Consider the following 25,672-nt stretch of genomic DNA (forward strand, 5'->3'; position numbering starts at 1 on the left):
TCTTGAGAACGTTAAAATTTGATAAAGATAATGTTTCTATACTCATAAATCATTGATTTGAACCAAATTTAGAGCAAATCTTTCTCCCCATTTATTGAGACACGAAGCAAAATGGGAGGGGGGGCATTGTAACAAGTTGGCCATAGGACCACTTGCTTGCATGTTAGTCCCACGAATGACTCCACAAAATTTGTCCTAAAGTATGAGAAATTTTGCACCCCAAACAAACAATATATATTTTTAATTATAAAGTTGAAATGAGTAATTAAGAAGAAGACATAATATGTTAATATTAATATGTAAATAAGTGTGATTAAAGATTGATGGTGATTTTTGATTTTGACAATATTGATTCCATGGCATGAAGAGACTGAAGATCAGATTGGGTTTAGATTTATGTACTCTCTGCAAAACAAAATTAAATATTTATATTTTTTCTTTAAATTAGGAAATAAGAGAAATATTAAATTTTTTTTATGTGTATTTTCTAACTCATATAAATCTTTAATATTTAATACTTTCAGATCAACAACATCATATGTCCTGTAGTTAGTTAGCTTGTATCTAATCTGATAGTGTAAGTTAGTTAGTTTCCTAATTAGCAGCACTAGGTTTGTTGGAGATCCTATTAATGTGGATCTTTAGATGTAAATTCTTGTATAAATACTTCAGTAGGTTAAGCAATGGAGTTTAAGCTTTTCTCAGCAACATTGTACACACTACTTTAATCCTATATTCTTCAACATGGTATCAGAGCATGAGAAGATTGAAGGCATTCCTCCTTCATCATCAATATCAGACTCATCAAACCCATGTCAACCTCAAAACAACATTCAAGATCTGTCCCTCCTCTCAATTACTTCTCACAAACTCTCAGACCACAATTACTTGCAGTGGTCTAGCTCGGTTCTCATGTTTATCCGAGGGAAAGGGAAATAAGATCACCTCTCAGACAGTGTGTTCATCCTCGAAAGTTCAGCAGATCAGATCAAAGCTTGGAAGGCAAATGATTCAATGATAATGGCATGGCTGATCAACTCCATGACTCAGGAGATAAGTGAGAATTTCTTACTATTCCAGACTGCCAAGGAAATATGGGAGGCAGTTCAAGACACCTTCTCGTGCAAAGACAATACGGCTGAACTCTTTGAGATTGAGGGCATGCTCCATGACCTCCGACAAGGTGAGGACTCAGTCAAAACATACTTTACTAATCTGACTCGCTAACTGGCAGAAGGTTGATCTCCTTGAGTCACATTGCTGGAAGTGTCAAGATGATGGAGAAAATCACAAGAAAATTGTTGAGACCAAGCGAGTTTTCAAATTCTTGTTTGGACTTGACAAATCACTAGATGAAGTAAGGAGCAGGATTCTGTCAACCAAGCCATTGCCTACCATTCGCGAGGCGGTTTCTGAAGTAAGGCGTGAAGAAAGTCGTCGCAAAGTTATGCTCGGAAGGACATCCCTGAATCCACTTGACAGTAGTGCCTTGGCTTCTCATGAAGGCACATATAATCCCACCGGTGATCAGTCTCCATGGAGTATTGGTCATGTGGCATCTCAGGCTCAACAACACAAAAATCCCCGTGGACGTCCCTGGTGTGAGCATTGTCGCAAACCTGGTCACACCAAGGAGACATGCTGGAAGTTGCATGGAAAGCCGGCAGACTGGAAACCACGTGGACATGTCGCAGCCGTAGCTCAGTTCAATCCGGATCAGATGAACATTCTGCAGTCTATCATCAACCGGGTCCAAGGCAACCCCTCATCAACATCTTCATCTCCACCAGTGAACTCAGAACATGTTGCTCAACAAGGTAACTTGGCTACAGCATTACATACAGAAATATCCACTCCATGGATTGTTGACTCAGGTGCCTCGGATCACATGACTGGTAATTGCTCCTTATTCACTTCATATACACCCTGCAAACAAGAGATCTATGTTAGTATTGCGGATGGTTCTCGATCACGTGTGATAGGCATAGGGTCGGTTCACGTGTTGCCACAAGTGACTCTGCAATCGATTTTCTTTGTGCCTCAACTTCATTGCAACCTACTGCCTGTCAGGAAATTCAATAAAGATCATCACTGTTTAACCAAATTTCTAACTGACTCGTGTGTGTTTCAGGACATGAATTCTGGCAGAATGATTGGCAGGGCTGAGCTTTGTGGAGGCCTCTATCTCCTCAAAACCATCACACCACCTCAGGCTGAAATAAAACCAACCTCTCTCAATCTTTGTTTTAATTCTGGTTTAGTTGTTAATAAAGACGAAAGCATTATGTTGTTGCATGCTCGTCTTGGACACCCGAGCTTCGTGTATCTCAAACGCATGTTTCCTTCTCTTTTCATTAATAAAGATATCAATTCATTCACTTGTGATGTTTGTCAACTTTCAAAACATACTCGCAGCACCTATGCACCAAGATCATATAAACCAACACATCCTTTCTCCATGATCCATAGTGATATTTAGGGAGCATCCAGGGTCACAAATATATCAGGTGCACGATGGTTCTTGCTTTTAGTTGATGATCACACACGTTTTTCATGGGTATTTTTAATGAAACATAAATATGAGACTTGCCAAATGTTCAAGGAATTTCACCGTATGATGAAAAATCAGTTCAATGCTCATGTCCAAGTATTTCACTCAGATAATGCACGAGATTACTTCAATGCTAAACTAGGAGAATATTTCTCATCTCAGGGTATAGTCCAAACGAGTTCATGCACCGACACACCACAACAAAATGGTATTGTCGAGCGTAAGAATAGACAACTTTTGGGAGTCTCACGAGCACTTATGTTCTCATATAGGGTACCAAAACAATTTTGTGGAGAGGCAGTACTAACAACCACATATCTCATTAATCGTATGCCTTCCCGCACACTTAAGTTCCAAACACCATGCCAATCTCTCCTTAGTACATACCCTAACACACACCTAATAAATACCATTACACCAAAAGTATTCGGTTGTACTGTGTTTGTTCATCAGTATCATCAATCAAAACTTGATCCTAGAGCTCTTAAGTGCATATTCATATGATATTCTCCAAGACACAAAGGTTACAAGTGTTATTCCCCGATTCTTAGGAAAACATTTGTTTCCATGGATGTAACATTCCATGAATCTCAGCCATTCTATACCAGACCCGAAATTGAAGGGGAGCAATCTCAGTCTCAATCTTAGTCTCAATCTCAGTTCTTGGACATTATCATAGAGCCTTCTCCTATACATTCATCAACTCCCACGCAACTCACTCAACCACTCAATAAAGGTCCCACCTTATCTCAAGTAGACGGTGCCACTCCATCAGATGATCAGCCTCCAACCACCTCAGAACCATCTCAAGAAAACCCTAGAGGTACACAAACTCCAAACTGCCAAGAACTCTCACCAGATGAAGTGAATGACTCAACGGAGGAAGGTAATATTCCTGGTAATAGTTCTGATCCATTATCTGCCATTGAGTTGCCAATTGCTCTACGTAAGCAGCCTCGAACACGAAGCTCAAATGAACAGGCAAACTTCTTGTACTATGGAAAGTTGTCAGCAAACTTCCGAGCCTTCCTCTCTAAAGTCGATGAAGTTAGAGTGCCTAACACAGTTCATGAAGCATTAGAAGATCCAGCATGGAGAGCTGCCACGTTCAAGGAGTTCCAAGCCCTTGAGCAAAATGGAACGTGGGATATTACTGACCTCCCACCAGGGAAACGAACAGTAGGGTGTCGGTGGTTGTTCTCGGTAAAACATCAGTCAGATGGGACTATAGAGATACTGAAGGCTAGATTAATTGCGAAGGGGTATACGCAATCGTACGGAATTGATTACCAAGAGACATTTGCACCAGTAGCGAAGCTCAACACTATTCGAATATTGCTCTCTCTAGCCGTCAATCTTGATTGGCCCTTAATGCAGTTGGACGTAAAAAATGCTTTCTTGAATGGGAGACTGGAAGAGGAAGTATACATGGACATTCCAGAGGGATTCTGTAATAGTAATACTCAGAATAAGGTGTATAAACTGAAGCGGTCACTATACAGTCTCAAGCAATCACCTAGGGCATGGTTCGAGTGCTTTTCTAAGGTTCTAAAGCAGAATAGCTACAAACAGTGTCAAGCAGATCATACCATCTTCGTCAAGCATTCACAAGGAGGGAAGTGCTCAATATTGAGTGTATATGTTGATGACATTATAATCACAGGTGATGATAAGGAGGAGACTCATAGACTAAAACAAGTGTTGTCCAAGGAATTTGAAATCAAGGATCTAGGTCGCTTAAAGTACTTTCTTGGTATGGAAGTAGGGAAAACCAAAGATAGAATTGCTGTATCTCAACGCAAATACGTTATGGACCTGCTCAAGGACACATGGATGATAGGGTGTAAGGCGAGTGAAACCCCTATGGACTCAACCAGCAAACTTGTTGCACGAGGGAATGAACCTGCATGTAATAAGGATCAGTACCAGCGGCTTGTAGGAAAACTCATTTATCTTGCTCATACACGCCCTGATATTGGATTTTCAGTAAGTGTGGTCAGTAGATTTATGAGCAATCCATCCGAGGTGCATATGGAAGCTGTTTTGAGAATTCTGCGGTACATGAGAGGAAACCCGGGTAAAGGCATTATGTTCAGAAAGTGCTCCAATCGCAGCGTGGAAGTATACACAGATGCTGATTGGGCAGGAGATTCTTCGGACATGCGATCTACCTCAGGACATTGTTCATACGACTGGGGAAATATCGTGTCTTGGCGCATTAAGAAACAGTCTGTAGTAGCGAGGAGTAGTGCAGAGGCAGAGCTTCGATCTCTTGCTCTAGGGATATGTGAAGGAATGTGGCATCAAAGAGTACTTGAGGAACTCAGAGTTGATAATCATAAGTCAGTAAGTATCTTTTGTGACAATCAGTCGGCATTGAGTATGGCAAAGAACCCCGTGCAACATGATCGAACTAAACACGTGGAGATTGACAGGCATTTCATAAGCGAGAAGGTGGATGATGGCACAATCAGTTTGAGTTATGTTCCAACACACTATCAAGTTGCTGATATTCTGACCAAAGCATTACCTCGTCCAAGCTTCCAGGAATTGTGTAACAAGCTTAATTTGCAGAGTATCTTTGATTAAGCTTGAGGGGGAGTGTAGTTAGTTAGCTTGTATCTAATCTGATAGTGTTAGTTAGTTAGTTTCCTAATTAGTAGCACTAGGTTTGTTGGAGATCCTATTAATGTGGATATGTAGATGTAAATCCTTGTATAAATACTTCAGTAGGTTGAGCAATGGAGTTTAAGCTTTTCTCAGCAACATTATATACACTACTTTAATCCTATATTCTTCAACATGTCCCATTTTCATCAAACAAAAAACTGTAACATTAAAAAAAATTTGAGCGATACACATACATAAGTATCCATAATAAAATGTGGAACATATAAAAAAACCTATTTACCTCAATATCTCTAACTTTGAGATTTATTATAGCAATCATAACTATAATTCTAAATCGAAATTGATTTTCTTAGCAAGTGTCGCGTGATTGGGAATTTGACATGATAATTTGTTATGTTATATGGAGAAAATTGTATTTTTATTCTTGAACAATAATCTTATTATGCTTTTGGATATTTACGTTATCAAATCATGTTTTTTGTTTTAAATATTTTGATTTTGAAATTTGTCAAAAAAGCAAAGATCCATTTTTTTTTTTCGTATTACATGTATGACAAGATGAAATTTTTCTACTGCATTCGCCGCATTAAAGTTGATTACTTTGAGGGGCGGCCAATGTTTAATCCACCCTAATTTTCTTTCATTCGAATTTACAAAAATAAAATCCTCCTATTTTCAGACACATAATATATGAATTTTTGTGAATTCAAATGTCCATTAGTAAAGTTGTTATTGTCGAGGTCATGCTTTTGCAATATAGAAGCAGTTTTTGTTGCAACTTATCGTTCCTTCTACTCCTCGACCTTTACATCTTCCATCTTTCTCGCCATGCAATTGTTTCTTCTGTTAACAAACGACATTTTTATACGAGTAAAAAATTAGATATTACTCGAAGAGAGGCGTTGTAGAACAAAAAAACTATTAATTATAACACTAATCTTGAAAAACTGAAAATATTAGTTCTCTTTTTTGGGACCCTTCGGTTTGTCTTTTATCTCTCTTTTTGTTTGCTTTGTTTTGTCTCCAAATCTTGGGGTTCCTAGATTCTGTTACACCTTAGTTGTACGTACTTTTCGTCCATATGTCAACATCATCTTCATCTTCTTCTGATGAAGAAGTTGAAGTCGGCGGAGGTGGAGGAGGAGGAGGAGGCGGTGAGTTTGAAGCTGGCCCTTCATCTTCTCGCAGTAGGAGGCGATTCAGTAACGGAATCTGGCCCGAACCATTCATTGAAGCTCTTGCATTTGAAGTAGCCACTGATGCATCAAGAACTGCTGGTCGACTTGCTGCTGCGCACGCTTTCTCCAACATTTTCCAGGTAAGCTGTACGTTTTTGGTATATCCCTTTTATCTTTTTTGGGATTTACATGAGATTTTAATGATGATTTGAGCGATGTTCAAATCAACTTTATGCGTTACTTTGCGGGATATAACACAGATATCGTATCATTTCATTTTTTGCAACTTTGACCGAATCACGTAGAAAAATTAGAGCTTAGACATTGCTAGTTACATACATGGATAATCATCTTTTTAGAAAACCCTTGTGGTAAAGAGACTTGCGTATCGATTTCTCTCTCTTTGTCACTTCATGTGGTACTCGAGCTTAAAAGATTGCCGTTGAAAAAGATCAAAAGATGGTCTACTTTTTAACCAAATCAATATGCAATACACGTTCAACTTTAATTTTGTATCTTAGCTCTCAATGGCAAAACGTGAAACTCTCGTCGCAGTAACCAAAATAATACCACCAATTTTGGACCAACAATTCTCTTCCAAAATCCTTTCATGCAAAAGGGTTATTTTGTTTCCATAGTTTTTTCTATTTTATCTGCCTGATTCCTTTCTTGCTCTGTCAAAAAATTTACACCCATTCTGCAGATTTTGACAGGGACCCTCGAGCGAAATAGGCCTTATCCTTTCCCCTTCTCAAGTATCAAATCTTGCTATATCTCTCAAGTACTAAATTAAATTATTACCCTTTGCGGTTTGCGTGTAACTAATATAAATTCCCTCTGTATTATTCATCTGATAATTTCTTTATTTAAAAATTTTAAAAAGTGTCAGATGTAGATGGCTACAAACTGAAGTTTTCTTTTTATGTTGTCTGTTCGTGCATTTACTGTTCAGTCGTTGATTTATCTTCTCGGTTATTTTGTGGTCTTTGTATGCACTTAATGTGGAGTAGGAGCTTATCTTCTTAATCTGAAAAGGAAATTATGTCAGTGTTCTTAGCATGGCAATAATAATTGTAAAGTTGAGGAGAACAGTATAAATCTACAGCTTTACGTAACTGGTGGGATAAAATATCTTACTTTGTATAGTCTACCTGACGACTCCATTTCCACTATTTCTTTTTCTTATACGTCTGTTGCAAAATAAAGTATTTAGCGATTAATCATTCATGGCTCATGAATTAATTACCTATGATATGTTATGTAGTTCTTCGATCCTGCCCTAAAAATAAAAGCGCTGAATTTCCTTTTATCAACCTTCCCTTCCAACTATATAATTTAATGTCTATATTTAGTGTTATTTTCAACATTTTTTATATACTATTAAAACACTTATTGATTAAGAGTAAAATGGAAAATTTCTTAATGAAATTTTTTGTTGGTCTTAATCAACATAGGCTTGTTAATATATCTCGTACAGGCGAACTACCAAGAAAATATGGGTTTTGGATCAAAGCACTATCGTTAGATCATGTGAACACGCAGAACACCAGTGGAGGATCTTGTTCGAAAATATGTATGTAGATGCACGTATATAATTTTCCCTGCTGCTATCTCCCCGATTTTTCTGTGTGAGAGAGGAGAGAGGTGTAGATTGTAATCTTTATTAAAGGGAAGAGGGGAGGGGGTGTCATGCCTAGAATGGGGCTACAGAATCCATGCAGAGTCAATAAAGTATATTATATTATATGTGTCCATATCAAGTGGGAGCATGCTTGCACGAGAATTCTTGGGAGTTGGTATATATATATATATTTTTAAATTAGGAATGGGTTTCCAAGATTCCAAAAGGAATGACAATAACATAATTTCAATTTTTATTTTTAGGAGAAATGGGCTGTTTAAATGATCAAAGATTGATCATACTAAAATAATTCTGTTATTTTACATTTTTTGATTTTGATCGATATATTAGAGTTAAGATAATGTGTTTTCGTGGGGTATTGGAAAAAAAAGATATACTTTTCATTTTTATTTTGAGTAACGTATATATTGATGGTAATATATTTTTAAAAAAATTATTCATATTTTATGTCATAGCAATTAGCTATTTTTGGCTACAGTTATGGGATGGGCATTCCATCGTCGTGATATCTCTGTAGTACAATATTTCTGATTCTTTCGTCCTTGTAATAAAATGTCTTACTAAATATTTAAAATTTACATTTTAAAAATGTGTTTACACTGTTATTCTTCTACATTTAAAAAATATACTCGTATCCCGCATTGAACTAGAACTTGTCTTTAAAATTTATAAACTTCTAAAAAAAATAAACCTCCCAAATATAAAATTTTCACGTAGTATAAAAAAGAGTTTGTATTACATCTGAAAGTCTAACTTCAATAGTGAAACAAACTACTAACTAGCATTAACAAACTGGTTTAAACAGCGATAGGAAACTTGAAAACAATGTATTCACCCATCATATCAGGGTATGAAGTATGGAACGATGTAAAATCCGGTACATTTTGTACCATAACTGTTAAAAGTAACCAAAGAAATGAATAAATGAAAGAGATTAAAAAATATAAGATAGTTAATTTGAGTAAAATAATAAAAATAAGACTTCCACTGGTGTAAATCTAATAGGTGCATCAAAAGATAAACATTTTGTATAGATGAAGGCAAATATCGAGTTGTAAACGAGTCCTTGATGTGCATGGATGAGATCTAGCAGCAAGTGGCTGCCGTGATTGTCTGTTATAGATCATTTGAATTCTCGAAACGAATTGGAGGTGGACGAGGGCCTTTACAACTTGGTCGTGAGGTTTTTAGTGTTCTCATGTTCTTTCTTGATTATAACAAAGGGAGGGGTGATGGAGTGTGTGTGTGTGTGTGTGTAAATAGAAAATATGTGGATTGAGGTATTGTCGGCACAACTTTAGACCATTTGAGACCAATTCCTTGTTTCTGTTCCCAAAGGTTAAGTTGATCATATGTGTACTTTGAAGGAGAAAGTTGACAATATCGTTGTTTAGCTGATGAAAAAATAATATGATTTGAGATCTTTAATCGATACAAAGGATGAGATGATCAGTACCTCATCCTTGCGATTGCTATAGGTCTTTCTTTATGCAGTTGTATAATCGGTAACAACTTTTAATTTGTTGTTGATGTGATTGTTATACATATCTTATATAAAAGAAGAAACGACGATCAAATACATTCCGATATTTTTATTTATTTTTATCTATACTCCAAAATGCTCTCGGAGAAGAAAGTGTGGCCGACAACATTTATCTTGGCGTGAGATTACTGGCGAAATTGTTGAGTGTTGTGTTATCACTGTTCTTTCTTGTGTTTTAGTTGTCAATGTCCAGGTCTAATTTTCAATTTCACCTATATCATACCATTCTGACATGCATGTATAAATTATTGCTTCTTGCTGTCTTTCCATCTGATTATCACCATCAAATATTTTCGGCTTGATTGTGGATATGGAATTCATGCAAAATCATATTATTGCTAGTCCTGGCAGAGACTACATATATTTAATTTCTTGGTTGGGGGTGGGGATTATTTTTTTTTTGCTTAATTAAAGTTGAAATTTACGTGGTGTCTGAAAGGAATTTTATTCCTTGATATATTTTCCTTTTTTATCTTTAATATTTTGCCTTTCTAAACATGAGGATAATCTCGAAATTGATGATATGATCTCTTATAAATTCAATATGTGATATAAGACTATATTTTGATATGACTCGTAATATCTTTAAGATATGATATCACAATATCTTTAAGATATTATCCTTGTTTTAAAAAGAGTTTGTTTCCTAATGAAATTGGTTTTTCTATGTTAAATAGGACTCAAAGGAGAAGAAAAGAAAGTGTGAGAGAGTGACGATATAGAGCAAAAAATTTCGGAGAGACAGAGATGCATTTGTACGAAGAAAAGGTTTTCTGATTGAAGCCATCTCGTGATTGATAACTTGTTGTTGTGAATTGCTGCCAACATCCGAAGACAACACCTAATCACCGTGTTGATTAGTGTGTGGAGTTTTGAAGATTTTTTTTCACTTCTCAGTTGATGCATCCTATGTATTTTGGTTATACGGTTGGTTAGAGGTTTAGGATGCAATTTGTTACTCGCCTTAATAAGGGAGTTGTTTTATTCTTTCACTAGTATTGGTTTTTGTAAACTTACAAGTTTTTCTAGTGAATTATTTTGCCCTGAGGCACCGCACAAGTATTTTATACTTGTGCATAATTTACATCTCGTATCTCGTATTATTATCATTATTCCAGCTACGTGTAGGTGTGTTAAAATCATAATTTCCGCTGCATGTTGTCGTGGGTGTTACAACACCTACGCACAACACCTATATTCTGAAACACACAACACTCACTCTCAACTCACACATACACTGTGGAAACAGAACTTTCAATTGGTACCAGAGCTTCCACTTGACGCTACTAAGTGAGATCCTGTTTTGTTTTGTTTTCAGAGTGAAAAGGAATTATGGAAGGATCAACAAATACTGTTTTTAGGCCTCCCGTGTTGGATGGATCAAACTATGCATTGTGGAAAGTAAAGATGAGGGTTTTTATTAAATCCATTGAAGAAAGAGCTTGGCAACGTGTACTTGATGGTTGGAGTCCACCAAAACTTGAGGATGCTGATGGAGACACACGGCTCAAACCTGAAAGTACATGGACTGTCGATGAAGTGCAAACTTCAAACTTTAATTCCAAGGCTCTCAATGCTATATTTTCATCTGTTGACACAAGGATGTTTAATTTAATCACCACTTGTGTATGCGCCAAAGATGCTTGGGAGATACTCCAGAAGCACTGTGAAGGATCCGCAAGTGTGCGTAAAACTAGGCTAAGGATGGTGACATCAAAGTTCGAAAGTTTGAGAATGGAGGACAAGGAGTCTATTCTTGAGTATGACTGCCGGTTGAGACAACTCTCAAATGAATCACATGGCCTAGGAGATCCCATACCAAATGAAAGATTGGTGAACAAGGTTCTAAGATCTCTTCCTGAGAGATTCAATGTCAAAGTTTGCGCTATTGAGGAATCTAAAGACACTTCAACGATCAACTTGGATGAACTAATGAGTTCTCTCAGAACTTTTGAGATGAATCTTGATCTACAAAGGAAGGATAAAGGGAAGACAATAGCCTTTGAAGCCTCAACCGAATCTTATGATGAAATCCTTCAAATATCTAAAGAGGTGGATAAGTCTGATTTAGGTGAAGAATCGATCTCTCTGTTTACTAAGAAATTTGGTGATTACTTGAAGACTATGAGAGAAAAAAAGAAAATTAGACAAAAATCTGAACTGCCCAATAACACCAGTTTTGCAAAAGCTCAAAAGTTTACTCCTATGAAAGGACAGTTTCGACCAAAAACCGAAGTGCAAATCCAATCTAATGTCAGAAACCTGGACTCGTTGCAATGTAGAGAGTGTTCGGGATATGGACACTATGCCAATGAGTGTGCCAATCGACTTAGGAAAAACAAAGGCATGACTGTCACCCTGAGTGATGAAGAGTCTGATGATGATCAAGGATCAAGTGAATCTGAAAATCACACATCGTTATCTTCTGTGATCAAGGAAAAACGCTCAATGCAAATCAATCCTTTGGGTGTTGCCACAGGTGTTGCAATACCTGGCCGCAACACCTCTTCGAATTCAGTATGTCTTAAATCTACAACCCTTGCGGAGGCAAGTCAGTCTGAAACTCAAGAGGTAGATGATGATGAAGTCACTCTAGAAAGTGTGCAGACGATGTACGAAGAATTATATGAAGACTGGATCAAAAGAACTAAAGGAAATGCAATTCTCTCCAAAGAGAATGCTGAGTTAAAGTCACAAATTTCACGACTTGAAGTAATCTTAAGCAAGAAAGATTTGGAATTATGCAAAGTCAAAAAGGAACTTGGAGAAGCAACTCAGATTCTTGCCAAGATGAATTCAAGTTCATTCAAACTTGATTCACTTTTGATGATTGGACAAAATGACAAAGTTGAACTTGGTTATCCGAACAGTCTGTTCGAAATTGGAGAATCTTCCAATACTGAGAGAAAACCAACTGTTTTTGTCAAAGGAAGTGTTGAAACCTCAAATGCTACACAAACTGAAAAAGGTGCTCCATCTAAAAGGCAAATATCTACCAAGAAGTCCAAATCCAGAAAACGCCACTTTATCTACCACTATTGTTTTAGACCTGGTCATATCAAACCCTACTGCTTTAAACTGAGAGATGATTACAAGAGATGGGAATCAGAACAGGTGTTGCCACAGGTGTTGTATAACACCCGACGCAACACTGCCAACAGAAAACCGACGGTAAAAAGGGTTTGGGTACCAAAGGCTAAGATTCAATGTTCCGTTATTTATACTTCATTAAAGACTAACATTGCAGGAATATGGTACTTTGACAGTGGCTGTTCGCGCCACATGACAGGTTCTAAAGACCATTTGATTGACTATGTTGAACTGAGGAGTGGTCATGTGACATATGGTGGTGGTGCTAAAGGAAGAATTGCTGGCAAATGAACCTTGAATGTTGATGGACTGCCTAATCTACACAATGTGCTTTATGTCGAAGGGCTTAACTCGAACTTAATAAGCATTAGTCAACTTTGTGATGACGGTTTGCATGTTAAGTTTGATAAAGACAATTGTGAAGTGTTTGATAATTCTAATACTCGTATTTTGACAGGTACAAGGTCTGCTGATAATTGCTATCAACTTGGAGAAGACTTAGTATGCAATCATTCAAAAGTAAGTGAACTAAACTTGTGGCATCAAAAATTGGGTCATGCAAACTTCAAGACATTAAAGAACCTTGGTAAGTACGATGCTGTGAGAGGTATGCCTAATTTATCCTCTGGAATTCCGTATGTTTGTGGTGCATGTCAAAAGGGTTAGCAAACACGTGTTCCCCATCAAGTGTTGCAATACTTTGGGACAACACGGTGTCTTGAACTCTTGCACATGGATCTTATGGGTCCAATGGAAGTGGAAAGTCTTGGAGGTAAGAAGTATTCATGCGTTTGTCTGGATGATTTCTCTCGCTTTACATGGGTAGATTTCTTAGAGAAAAATCCGATACATTTGATGTTTTCAAGAAATTACATGCTAAGATTACTAATCTACATAATCTGAGGGTTGGTAAGATAAGGACTGACCATGGTAAAGAATTTGAAAACTCACACTTTATATCATTTTGTGAAAAGAGAGGGATAACTCATGAATTTTCGGCCCCTAAGACTCCTCAACAAAATGGAATAGCCGAAAGGAAGAATAGGACACTGCAAGAAATGGCTAGGGTCATGTTAAGTTCAAAGAATATTTCAAAGAGAGTTTGGGCCGAGGCCTTGAACACAGCATGTCATATTTCAAATCGTGTGTACTTAAGGAGTGGTTCTACTATGACATCCTATGAAATCATCATGGGAAAGAGGCCGAAACTTAAGTATTTTCATGTCTTTGGGTGTGTATGTTATGTTTGAATGACCGAGACCATCTTGCAAAGTTTGACTCTAAAAGTGACAAATGTTTATTCGTTGGTTATTCATCTAATAGTCGTGGCTATCGCGTGTATAATCTGAGAACAAAAACGACTATGGAGTCTATTAACGTTGTTTTTGATGATCTTGCAGATCTAACGGGAAAAACAATCGAGGATGATATTGATGGGCTGCTGAACGAAAGTGAGACACTGCCTAACACAGATGTTGCACCCGGTGTTACACCGGAGACAACACCTACACTGGCAGAATCAAATGATGAACTAGGAAAGTATACTGAGAATGATGACAGTGTAACCAATGAAGAGATTGATATTCCCAGCAAGGTTCAGAAAAATCATCCATCATCTCAGATCATTGGAGAAACATTCGGAGGAATGCAAACGAGAAGAAAGGAGAAAGGTAGACTATCGCAAAATGATGGGACTAGTTTGCATGACTTCCGTATACTCTCAAGTAAGTCACTCTTGTTTTGTTTCACTCATGGAACCCAAAAATATAAATGAAGCCTTAAAAGATGAATTTTGGGTTGATGCAATGCATGAGGAACTTGAACAATTTGTCAGGAATGATGTGTGGGATTTGGTTCCCAGACCCGATAATGTGAATGTTATTGGAACCAAATGGATCTTTAAAAACAAAACTGATGAATCTGGAATTGTTGTGAGAAATAAAGCTAGGCTAGTGGCTCAAGGGTATACTCAAATTGAAGGAATTGATTTTGATGAAACGTTTGCCCCTGTTGCCCGGATTGAATCGGTTAGACTTTTACTTGCTATTGCATGTTACATGGACATAAAATTATATCAAATGGATGTGAAAAGTGCCTTTTTGAATGGCATCTTGAAAGAAGAAGCCTATGTAAGCCAACCTAAAGGATTTGAAGATCCACACCACCCGAACCATGTCTACAAGTTGAAAAAAGCACTCTATGGACTTAAACAAGCTCCAAGAGCATGGTATGGAAGGCTTACTGAGAATATCTGCTTGACTTAGGCTTCAAAAGAGGTGAGGTTGATAAAACCCTTTTTATTCTAAAATCGAAGCTTGATATTCTTGTGTGACAAATTTATGTGGATGACATCATTTTTGGTGCTTCTTCTCAAAATCATGTTGATGAATTTGTTAAATGCATGTCTACCACATTTGAAATAAGCATGGTAGGAGAATTAAGTTTCTTTCTTGGATTGCAAATTAAACAAATGCATGAATGGTATCTTTCTATGTCAATCCAAGTATGCCAAGAATTTGGTGAAGAAATTCTCTACTGAGAACACTAAGCACATGAAAACACCAATGGGGTCGACTGAAAAATTGTCCAAAGACGATGTTGCGGCAGGTGTTGACAACACCCAGTATCGCAGCATCATAGACAGTCTTCTTTACTTAAGTGCAAGTCGTCCCGACATCATGTTTAGTGTTTGTTTGTGTGCTAGGTACCAGGCTGATCCTAAAGTCACTCATCTAAAGGCTGTCAAAAGAATTTTGCGATATATATCAGGAACAGTTGACTTAGGTTTATGGTACACCAAAGAAACAAACACCAATTTAGTGGGCTTTAGTGATGCTGACTGGGTTGGAAATCTAGATGATAGGAAGAGTACCACTGGAGGATGTTTTTATCTAGATAACAATTTGGTGTCATGGTATAGTAAAAAGCAAAATTGTGTATCTCTGTCCACTGCTGAATCTGAATATGTTGCAGCTGCTAGCTGTTGTTCACAACTTTTGTGGATGAATCAAATGATTAAAGACTATGGTTTCAACAGTGACACCTTAATTGTATACTGTGACAATTCAAGTGCAATTGATATTTCAAAAAATCCAGTACAACACTCTCGAACGAAACACATAGACATTTGACATCATTTTTATTCGAGATTTGGTTGATAAGGGTACAATTCGAATGGAATTTGTTAGAACTGAGAACCAACTGGCTGATATTTTTACAAAACCATTGGATTTTGAGAGATTTTCCAATCTTAGGAAGTCTCTCAGCTTGTGTGCACAATGATCACTCACGGATGTTGTCCTCGGTGTTACAACACCTGTGGACAACACCCAGCATGCATGTGCATTTTATTTTTAGGATGCTAGACATATTGCATACATCCTGCTTTGTGTGAAGCCTGTACAAGTGTAGGATACTGAATGACGTGCTATCAGTTGTGAATCAAACTTCCATCAATATTCTCCAAAGAATGGTGTGTGCTCAATCTAAGTCATAAAGCTGTTGAGGATGATCGTGTACCACATGATCTTGTCCAATGTAGATAATGACTTAGAAAATTCTTGAGCAATATGGTGAAAAATAGAAAAGAGAATAAAATAGAACAAAAAAATGTCTAGAAGAAAATGAAAAAAGCTACCTAGAGGAGTCCAATGAAGACCGTTCTTCTAGTGTGGGAGCTACCACTTCTAAGTCAAAATACAGATGGAAAAAACTACCTAGAGGAGTCCTATGAAGACCGTTCTTCTAGAGTGAGAGCTACCATGTCTGAATTAAAAATGTTCAAGAAAGTTTGAGTCCAACTTGTGAGTGTTGCCAAGAGGTGTTGCCAACACCTAAGTACAGACTGATCACAGTTTGATCACATGCGTGTGCATGCCTTTTTGATCATACTTTAGGCATAAATTTAAGTCATTCATACTGTTGTTTTGTGAATTCATCATGTCCAGTGGGCTATCAGTTTTTGATTCATGAAATTCGAAGAACACCCTAACCAACGTAATTTTGAAATATCTTGATTGCTAATTGTTTGTGGGGTTAATTCGATCTATTGCTGACTTGTTACTTGAAATAATAAGTACACTAGTTCAGAAAGTTACCGTTGGAGTAAAAACGGATTTGGAAAAATGCCGGAGTTGCGGCTCATCAGAATGTTACCGTTGGAGGGGTGTGCTTAAATATTTAGGGATAAATAAGGAACAACTTTACGGCTTACTATTTTCCCTCATATTCTAAAATCTCTCCTACCCTAACTATTTGTTTTCTTTTTCGCGCAAAAGTATCTGTGTTCTTCGTAAATTTCTGTCTTCTTCGAAATTCCCTACTTTGCTATTCTATATTTCGCAGATGGCTGGCTTTGATCCTCAAGACATTAGGAGTGAAATGGCTGCGAGCATGGGCGACAAATCACCTGACACAACACCCACAGCCACAACCGATGTTGTGGGCATGGAAATTGTGGGTGTACCAGAAGAACCAATCCCGCTGGAAATGATCGCTCCTGGTGAACCTGGGAACGAAATCAATGTCGAGAATCCCCCAAATTTTGAGGCCGTGAATAGAGCCTTTCCCCCTGCTCCTATGCGCCGTAAGTCAAAGAGACAAGCAGGGTTCGATCCTGACTTTGTCCCTACCAAGAAACCAAGGGCATCCACCGTCCCATTTATTCTGGACCCTGATTTCTCATCTGGAGACGACTCCAATGATGATGATTTTGAGTTGGTGGCTCGCCCCAAACCAAATTTTGCTGCTAAGGAATCTGGTTCTACTTCTGGTAGTCAAAAGCCAAACCCATTCACGGATTCTCATGAAGCTGCAGAAGAACAATCTCCTGGTGAACCTGAAGATGATGAACAATCATAGGCAGAGTTTCTTGGTCAGCTCAAAGAAGATAAGGCCGCCCGAAAACAAATGGCTAAGGAGAATGAACCTGACTCAGAAATGATGAAGGAATTCGAGCAAAACCGGCCTGGTGCCTCTGATGACTCCTCCTCATCGTCTGTATCTGACTTTGAATCTGAGGAACAAGGTGATGATGCATCTGAGGACATCGACTCTGAATCTAGCGAGTCTTCTGAAGATGATGCTACTGATGTTGCTGCCGGTGTTGAGGTGGATGTTGACAACACCGAGCACAACATTGACTCTGCTGACTATGATGTGAGTAAGTCTTTTTCCCCCAAATTTTATTCTGAGGATGCCTTGGCATTATGGCCGCTGTTTGTTCAGAGAGAGTAGGTTGAGGAGAAAAATATTGATGTCATTGCCTATGGGAAATACAACCTGGTTGAGTTTCTCAGAAACAGAAAGTTGCTATCCACAGTCACCACTGTTATGCCCTACTGTCGCCGTGTGGTGTTAGAATTCTACTGTAATCTTCTGCGCAGTGTTGGACATGAGGAATCGGTGAAGTATGGGAGAGTGTTTGTTCGGGATCATATCTACAAGTTCTTCCCGTCGGTGATTAATGAATTCTACAACACTCCGGATCTTGAGGAAGCTGACGAGGATCTTGACATACATGCTGTCACCTCTGTGCTCACAGGAGGTGTGATCCAAGTATTCCCCGACTATCCAAAGAAGCTGAGCGCTGCTAATCTCACGTCCTTCTACTCTGTCCTACATAAGACCTCCATTTGGAATTGGACCCCGTCAACAAATTCCACCACTGTGACCAGATCTCAAGCCCTGGTTTTGTTTAATATTGGCACTGGAAGGGCCTTTAATTTGGGAGATTGGTGTTCAGGACAGCAGTTACAATATGCTGAAGAGGACTTCAAGAAGACTAAGCTACCATATCCCTCACTGATCTATGGGATCTTGGAGTCTCAAGGGTTCATTAGGGACATTGATGAAGATCTCTGCCTTGTTAGAGACTCCTTGAAGATTTCTCCTGTGTATTTTAAAGGCAACAGACAGATTGATCTGCCGTGGGTGACTTCCAGTGTTGCTCCGGATGTTGGCAACACTGATGATACAACATCTGAACATGTGCCTGAGACAGCTGAACAGCCACCTACAGATGTTCCTCCTACTGGTTATGTCACACTGTCTATCTCCTACATTCAAGCTCAGATTGCCTATGGTCGACAACAGATTGAAAATGCCAAGAAAACCATTGAACATTATGAAAATCAAGTGGCTGACTATGAGCTTCTGCTGGGTGAAAGTGTCCATTCTGGACAAAAAGGGGGAGTAGATACAGATATAGCTGGAACCAGTGGAGCAAAAATGGCTGATGATGATGGCAGTAATGAAGGATAATGAGATTTTGAGTTTTTTTTCTCTCTTGATGGTTTTAGTATTTTAGTTGTCCTTTTATTCTCTCTGATCTTTGTCCCTCCTGATTAATGAACTATTTCGGTGTTATGATCTGAATGTTGCAACATCTAACATACAACATCTGTGTGAACTGTATTTTTCTTCAGGGGAAGGCTTAACGGTAGAATTCAGGGGGAGTCAACTAAAGTTGGTTGAGTCACTGATTTGCTAACTCAGGGGGAGCTGAGATGTACAACCATTTTTGGGTTGTTTTGTCCATAAAGGCAAAAAAGGGGAGATTGAAAGGAATTTTATTCCTTGATATATTTTCCTTTTTTATCTTTAATATTTTGCCTTTCTAGACATGAGGATAATCTCGAAATTGATGATATGATCTCTTATAAATTAATATCTTTAAGATATTATCCTTGTTTTAAAAAGAGTTTGTTTCCTAATGAAATTGGTTTTTCTATGTTAAATAGGACTCAAAGGAGAAGAAAAGAAAGTGTGAGAGAGTGACGATATAGAGCAAAAACTTTCGGAGAGACAGAGATGCATTTGTACGAAGAAAAGATTTTCTGATTGAAGCCATCTCGTGATTGATAACTTGTTGCTGTGAAGTGCTGCCAACATCCGAAGACAACACCTAATCACCGTGTTGATTAGTGTGTGGAGTTTTGAAGATTTTTTTTCACTTCTCAGTTGATGCATCCTATGTATTTTGGTTATACGGTTTGTTAGAGGTTTAGAATGCAATTTGTTACTCGCCTTAATAAGGGAGTTGTTTTATTCTTTCACTAGTATTGGTTTTTGTAAACTTACAAGTTTTTCTAGTGAATTATTTTGCCCTGAGGCACCGCACAAGTATTTTATACTTGTGCATAATTTACATCTCGTATCTCGTATTATTATCATTATTCCAGCTACGTGTAGGTGTGTTAAAATCATAATTTCCGCTGCATGTTGTCGTGGGTGTTACAACACCTACGCACAACACCTATATTCTGAAACACACAACACTCACTCTCAACTCACACATACACTGTGGAAACAGAACTTTCAGTGTCTAAGAAGCAATTTCTTGGGTTCATCTTATTTTGTCAAACCAATCTCATTTTTGCACTGCTTTAGCCGGTCTCTTTCGCTCACAAATGGATATGAATTTTTAGTTCAACATGGTTTTGCCAATGTAATGTTCTAAATGCATGCAGGTTTGTTCTACCTGGCGAGCCATATCTCGTTCCGAACTTCTATGGCAGAATCTAACACGCGGTGTTTGGAACATCACCCATCTTATCCGGAACACTTGGCGAGAAGAATACATATATCGCCACCAGACAGCCTGTAACTTCCGCTCACGCAGAAATATATACGCCACCCTTCATTTTGTCCCGACAGATAACAACAACAATGATGATGACGGTCTCTCATGCCGCCGCTTGGCTCTTTCTGATCATCACCTTGCTGCTGGATTCGCTGATGGTGCAGTTCACCTATTCCACCTTCCAACCAGGCTCCGCCTCTCTACTTTGTATCCTCAGCATCGTGGTCGGCTTGGTCGTTTTTCTAGTGCTGTTTCGGGTATCATTTTATCCGACATTCGCCTTGTCTTTGCTACTCTAGATGGTGACATTCATATGGCTGTCATCAACGGAGTGAATCCTCTACGAAGAGCATATTTGGGTGATGTTGTGAATGACGGGGCTCTAGTCGACTTTACGGGCTGTAACCGATGGTGGGTTGGCCTCTATGCAGGTGTTTAGTAGTTCAAGATTTGTGGCTTTAATGTTTTACTTGAGAACCGATCAGGCTGCCTTGTGAAGTTCCATGTTTCATGTACTTTTTTCATTGTTCGTTCGTTTTCCAGGTGTTCCTGGTCGTGCATTTCACGTCTGGAATAGTGAGACGGAAGAGCTTGTTTTTGTTGGAGGAGTCCTAACTGATCCGGAAGCCGTAATGGGGTGGCATCTACTAACTGAAGTAACTGATCTTATATGCCGAATTAGGGTAACAAGCCATCATTTGGCTGTGGCCTGCACGAGCCTAAGGCTAGTAGCATTTGATCTCGAAAACCAAGGGTTGGTGCTACATGACGAAGAATACCGAAGGGGTATCATTGTTGGCTCATTTGACTGCAACGACAACTCAGCTATGATAACTGATAGACGGGGAGCAACTAGAGTACTCCATGTGCCGGATATGAACATGGCATGTCGGTTAAGGGGTGTGTCACAGAGGGAGATCTTGGGTTGCATAAATGGCGGATATGGGCTAACTTGTGCAGGTGGAATCATTAGGGTTTGGGAAATAGAACATGGACATTTCCTGTACAGATTAAGGGAAGGAATAGGGGTATGCTATGCCCTTATTGCAGATGAAAGATATGTGGCTGCTTGTTCTTCCGATGCCACTATTCATGTTTGGGATTTTGGGGCTCAATAATTGCGATTTTTATCAAGAAAATTCATCTGGCGAAATTATTGGGGTTTTGGTTATTATTATTATTATTATTTTAGTTCATGGTTGTTATGTTTGCAGCTCTAAGAGAAGTTTCTTGATACTTCAGGGCTTGCGCATAAGTCATTTTCACGACTGTAAAATTATTTGAATTTGATTGGTTGGATGGGGGGTAAAAAAAAAAAATTTGAAGTTTCATCTAATTTCATGAGAATTGATCTTCACTCTATCAGATGAACTAAAAGATTCACACCACCGCCTACAGCTTTTCTTGAATAAATTTAGATATGATTTTATACTCTTGTGATGATTTATTTTTATACATAAAGACACGACTCTCGAGCACCACTATTGCAGCGTCCATCTATTGGATATACAATTTTATCAAATACAATTAGTTGATATCATCGTAACAGTGCTCATATAAAATGCCCACACTGGATTGTCCAAGATATTATATATGTGTGTGTATCGAATGAATATCATCATTTCTTTTTTGCATGCGTTCATGTTAGTTTCTGCCTCAAATGACATGCATATCATCATTTTTTTTTCTAACCAGGTTACCCTATCACACTTAATTGTCGGCATGGCAAAAAGAACATATTTTAAGCTATTGTCTATGCCTGTAGTGGCAGACATTTAAATTTTGAAAGGTAGAATTTTTTCCATGATCCCCCCACTAAAAAATGAATATTAGTTTTTACCTAAAAACTTTTACCTTAAAACATTATTATGAACATTATTTTTCACCTAAAAAATGAAATTGTACAATATATTTTTGTTAATTTGATTGCAATGAATCAGAGCTCTTGACCCGCAATATATAGAGATAGTTGATGGGAAAAACCAGGACAAGCTCCCCAAAAGAGACCTGTCGGGAATCACCTTGGTCCAACCAAGAAATGCTTTCTCATTTTATCTCTTATTTGAACTTTAAACATAGTAAGTAGTAACTAATGATCGGTTTAATTTCATAAATCTATACGAATTTCGAAGAAAAGTTTGATTAAAAAAAAACCTAAATGGGCTAGCTTTGTTTATGATTCTTGACTAAAAGTTATGCAATATCATGTGTAGCAAGATTTTAAGAAATTAAAATTGTGAGTTATATCTCCTAATTGTGTCTTTTTCCCCAAATTATTTTCCCAATTTAATGTTTTGCGTCACTGCTTACGTGTGCAGTAATAATAGATGGACCATGTAGCACGACTGAGGATTGATGATCCACAAATTACTTTGATTTCTTTTTCCTTTTCTTTGTTTGGGCAGCTAAATTTAGTATGTACATTTTCATCAAGCGAGATTCTCATTCAAGAATCTTCACTAGTTAATACCAAATATTAACTCCAAAAAGTTTCATAAATCTCTTGCTCGATTTCTATTTTTGTGATAAATTTCAGATGCAGTGACTGATGCTCGACCATTGATCGAGTTCTTCTACAATCTTCGACTCTTTTGATTGAAATTTCGATCCAGATATTTGTTTGATTTTTATTATTTCAATATAGATTGTAGCAGCCAGTTTTGACTCTTTTTTTTTTTTTTTCCTATCTATTTAATGCGCAAACTTTCCACTCATGAAAAATATGTATATATTTGTGTAAACTTTCATTCGAAAAATTAACACAATCTCAATTCTCAAGTGACCGGCGTAGTCGACTACACATGGCTGCCGCTGCAAATGGTGAATGCCTTGGATGGGCCGCCAGAGATCCCTCCGGATTCCTATCTCCTTACGAATTCAACCGCAGGTACTTCTCTCGTTCTGTATTAAATTAAATTTGCTGTTCTTTTTTTGCTTTTGCAATTTGGGTGGCGACTGTTCTTAGCCATCGATTTGTTCCATCGCTGTATCTATTCAGGTTTTTGTGCTTTTGAAGGGCCCAGAAAAGAATTAACCACCCCACCACTTCGATAAATTTGCCATCGATTTATTTTCAGATTTCTTGATTTTATATATGTCGCGCAATTCCAACATATGACCGTCGAGCTCAAATTTTATCGAGGAGAGGTGAATTCAAACACAGATAAATATATTAAAACTCTGCGCTTTTCTGACAAAATAATTTGGACCCCTTAATGTTCGAACTTGATTTATGTTTGATAATTTGACATTCGAACTCGATCAGGTCTGTTGGAAGTGATGATGTTTCGATAAGCATAATATACTGTGGAATATGTTATGCTGATGTTATCTGGCCCAGAAACAAACTTGGGACTTCAAAGTATCCTTTAGTTCCTGGGTATGTATATTCATTTTAATGCTCATCAAATTAGCCAACACTCTAATTCTAACCACAGAATGAACAATTCTTAGCCATTTGCAATAACTGTGTTTAATTTCATAGGCACGAAATCTCCGGTGTCGTACGAGAGATTGGTACCAATGTTCAACGCTTTAAAGTAGGCGACCATGTTGGAGTTGGAACATATGTTAATTCTTGCAGAGAGTGCGAGTATTGTGATGATTACCTAGAAAACTATTGCTCAAAGGGGTCAGTCTACACTTTTGATGGGGTGGATTCCGATGGTACCATAACCAAAGGGGGATATTCTAGCTATATCGTGGTTCACGAAAGGTGGTTGTTAACTTGTTTTTCCTTGAAGAGTGTAAACATGCCAACAGGAAAACTAGATCTTAACTTGGTTTGTTTTGTTCTTTTTCTAGGTATTGCTTCAATATACCTGAAAAATACCCGCTAGAATTAGCAGCACCATTACTCTGTGCTGGAATAACGGTTTACAGCCCCATGATGAGGCATAACATGAATCAACCAGGCAAATCTTTGGGGGTTGTAGGGCTAGGTGGACTTGGCCACCTGGCCGTGAAGTTTGGTAAGGCATTTGGATTAAAAGTAACGGTATTTAGTACGAGTATTTCCAAGAAAGAAGAGTCTTTGAATGTTCTTGGAGCGGATGATTTTGTTATTTCTTCTGATGAAAAGGCAATGGCGGTAAGACTTACTACATTACCCCTTTGAAGCAATCTATTGGACTAATTATATTATAAGCCATGAAAATTTGAAACGGAGATGTTTATTGAAAGTGAAAGTCTAGTTTTGAAATTCTGATGATGGAGATTGGTGCAGGCTTGGACTAAGTCATTGGACTTCATTATAAACACAGCGTCTGGGGATATCTCGTTCGATTCTTATCTGCAATTGTTGAAGACGACTGGTATACTTGTGTTGGTGGGATTTCCAAGTGAAGTGAAATTCAGTCCTGTAAACCTCTCTCCAGGTACAAATTGATGCATAAATATGACTATTTCAGGAGACAATTATGATCACACTTAGCCCGTTGCTATATATCAGAATCTTATATCGATTTAAAACAAATTATATATTGTAGTTGCGAGGAGCGTTTCGGGAAGTATAACAGGTGGAACCAAGGAAATACAAGAAATGTTGAATTTCTGTGCTACACACAAAATTTACCCCGACATTGAATTGATACCGATTCAATACGTGAACGAGGCCTTGGAGAGGCTGATTAAGAAAGATGTGAAGTATCGGTTTGTGATCGACGTTGCTAATTCGCTCAAGTAAAATGGAGGAGGGTTTGTCTGTTGGTGTTTTGTGTTATACATAGAGGAATAAGCATGTGTTCAACATGATCAAAGTAGAATGAATATTATGGGTATTAGAACACACTCATTTGCAGCATCTTTTGTCTTAATGAGTGGATATTCATACTTGGTGTTCATCTATATTTTTCATGGAAAAAAAATGGCTTGAGTTGCTTGTTGTGTAGTTGTAAGAATTAGTTCTGCCATATCTGAAAAGAAATAAAAATGTGTTTTTTTTTTAATGACGAGGGAACTCGCAGCCATTGGTCTTTTGTTTGCCATTGATAACTTCTTGGGTTAACGAAGTAGTCTACAAACAGCCAGATAAAGCGAATTGGGAAAACCCTGTGTGACAGGATCACTCAAGAAATGTTAATAGGAGTAATCGAACTATGACTATTAGTCAAGTACTCAACTACTTCACTAACTCGGACTCCCTAATCGAATATATGTCCATTGTTTAAGTAATCTCCACTAACTCGGACATTTTTAGGGACAATAGAAATGTGTGTTTTTTTTTTGACGATGATGGAACTCACATGCACTACCTTTTGGTGTGTATTAGGTAAACCTTATGGTAACGTAATAGCATGCAAACCACGTTAGTCAGTTAAATTTTACTGGAAAAACCATGTGCGAAAACATTATCTGAGAAAGTGTTGGTATGAGCAATTGAACTCGTGAACATTTGTCAAATATTCACCTACAATAAAAATATGTTTTTTTTTATGATGATGAAACCTGCAACCAC

The 25,672-nt window shown here is 37.9% G+C and overlaps 2 protein-coding genes across 2 annotated transcripts; both read left to right on the plus strand.

Moving 5' to 3' along the window:
• The first annotated feature begins 6,263 nt into the window (after positions 1-6,263).
• Positions 6,264-21,335, plus strand: LOC142551008 (transcriptional regulator STERILE APETALA). Its single transcript, XM_075660057.1, has 3 exons — positions 6,264-6,500; positions 20,105-20,648; positions 20,761-21,335. The coding sequence occupies exons 1-3, from the start codon at positions 6,264-6,266 to the stop codon at positions 21,333-21,335; spliced, it is 1,356 nt and encodes a 451-aa protein (XP_075516172.1).
• Positions 21,336-22,645: 1,310 nt separating this feature from the next.
• LOC142552021 (putative cinnamyl alcohol dehydrogenase 1) lies at positions 22,646-25,159 on the plus strand. Its single transcript, XM_075661588.1, has 6 exons — positions 22,646-23,104; positions 23,483-23,596; positions 23,702-23,932; positions 24,022-24,307; positions 24,443-24,593; positions 24,705-25,159. Exons 1-6 carry the CDS (start codon positions 23,019-23,021, stop codon positions 24,899-24,901), a joined length of 1,065 nt encoding a protein of 354 aa, XP_075517703.1. The 5' UTR covers positions 22,646-23,018; the 3' UTR covers positions 24,902-25,159.
• Positions 25,160-25,672: the final 513 nt, after the last annotated feature.

Source organism: Primulina tabacum, chromosome 7 (assembly GCF_025594145.1).
Source record: "Primulina tabacum isolate GXHZ01 chromosome 7, ASM2559414v2, whole genome shotgun sequence".
NCBI classification, from domain to species: Eukaryota; Viridiplantae; Streptophyta; class Magnoliopsida; order Lamiales; family Gesneriaceae; genus Primulina; species Primulina tabacum.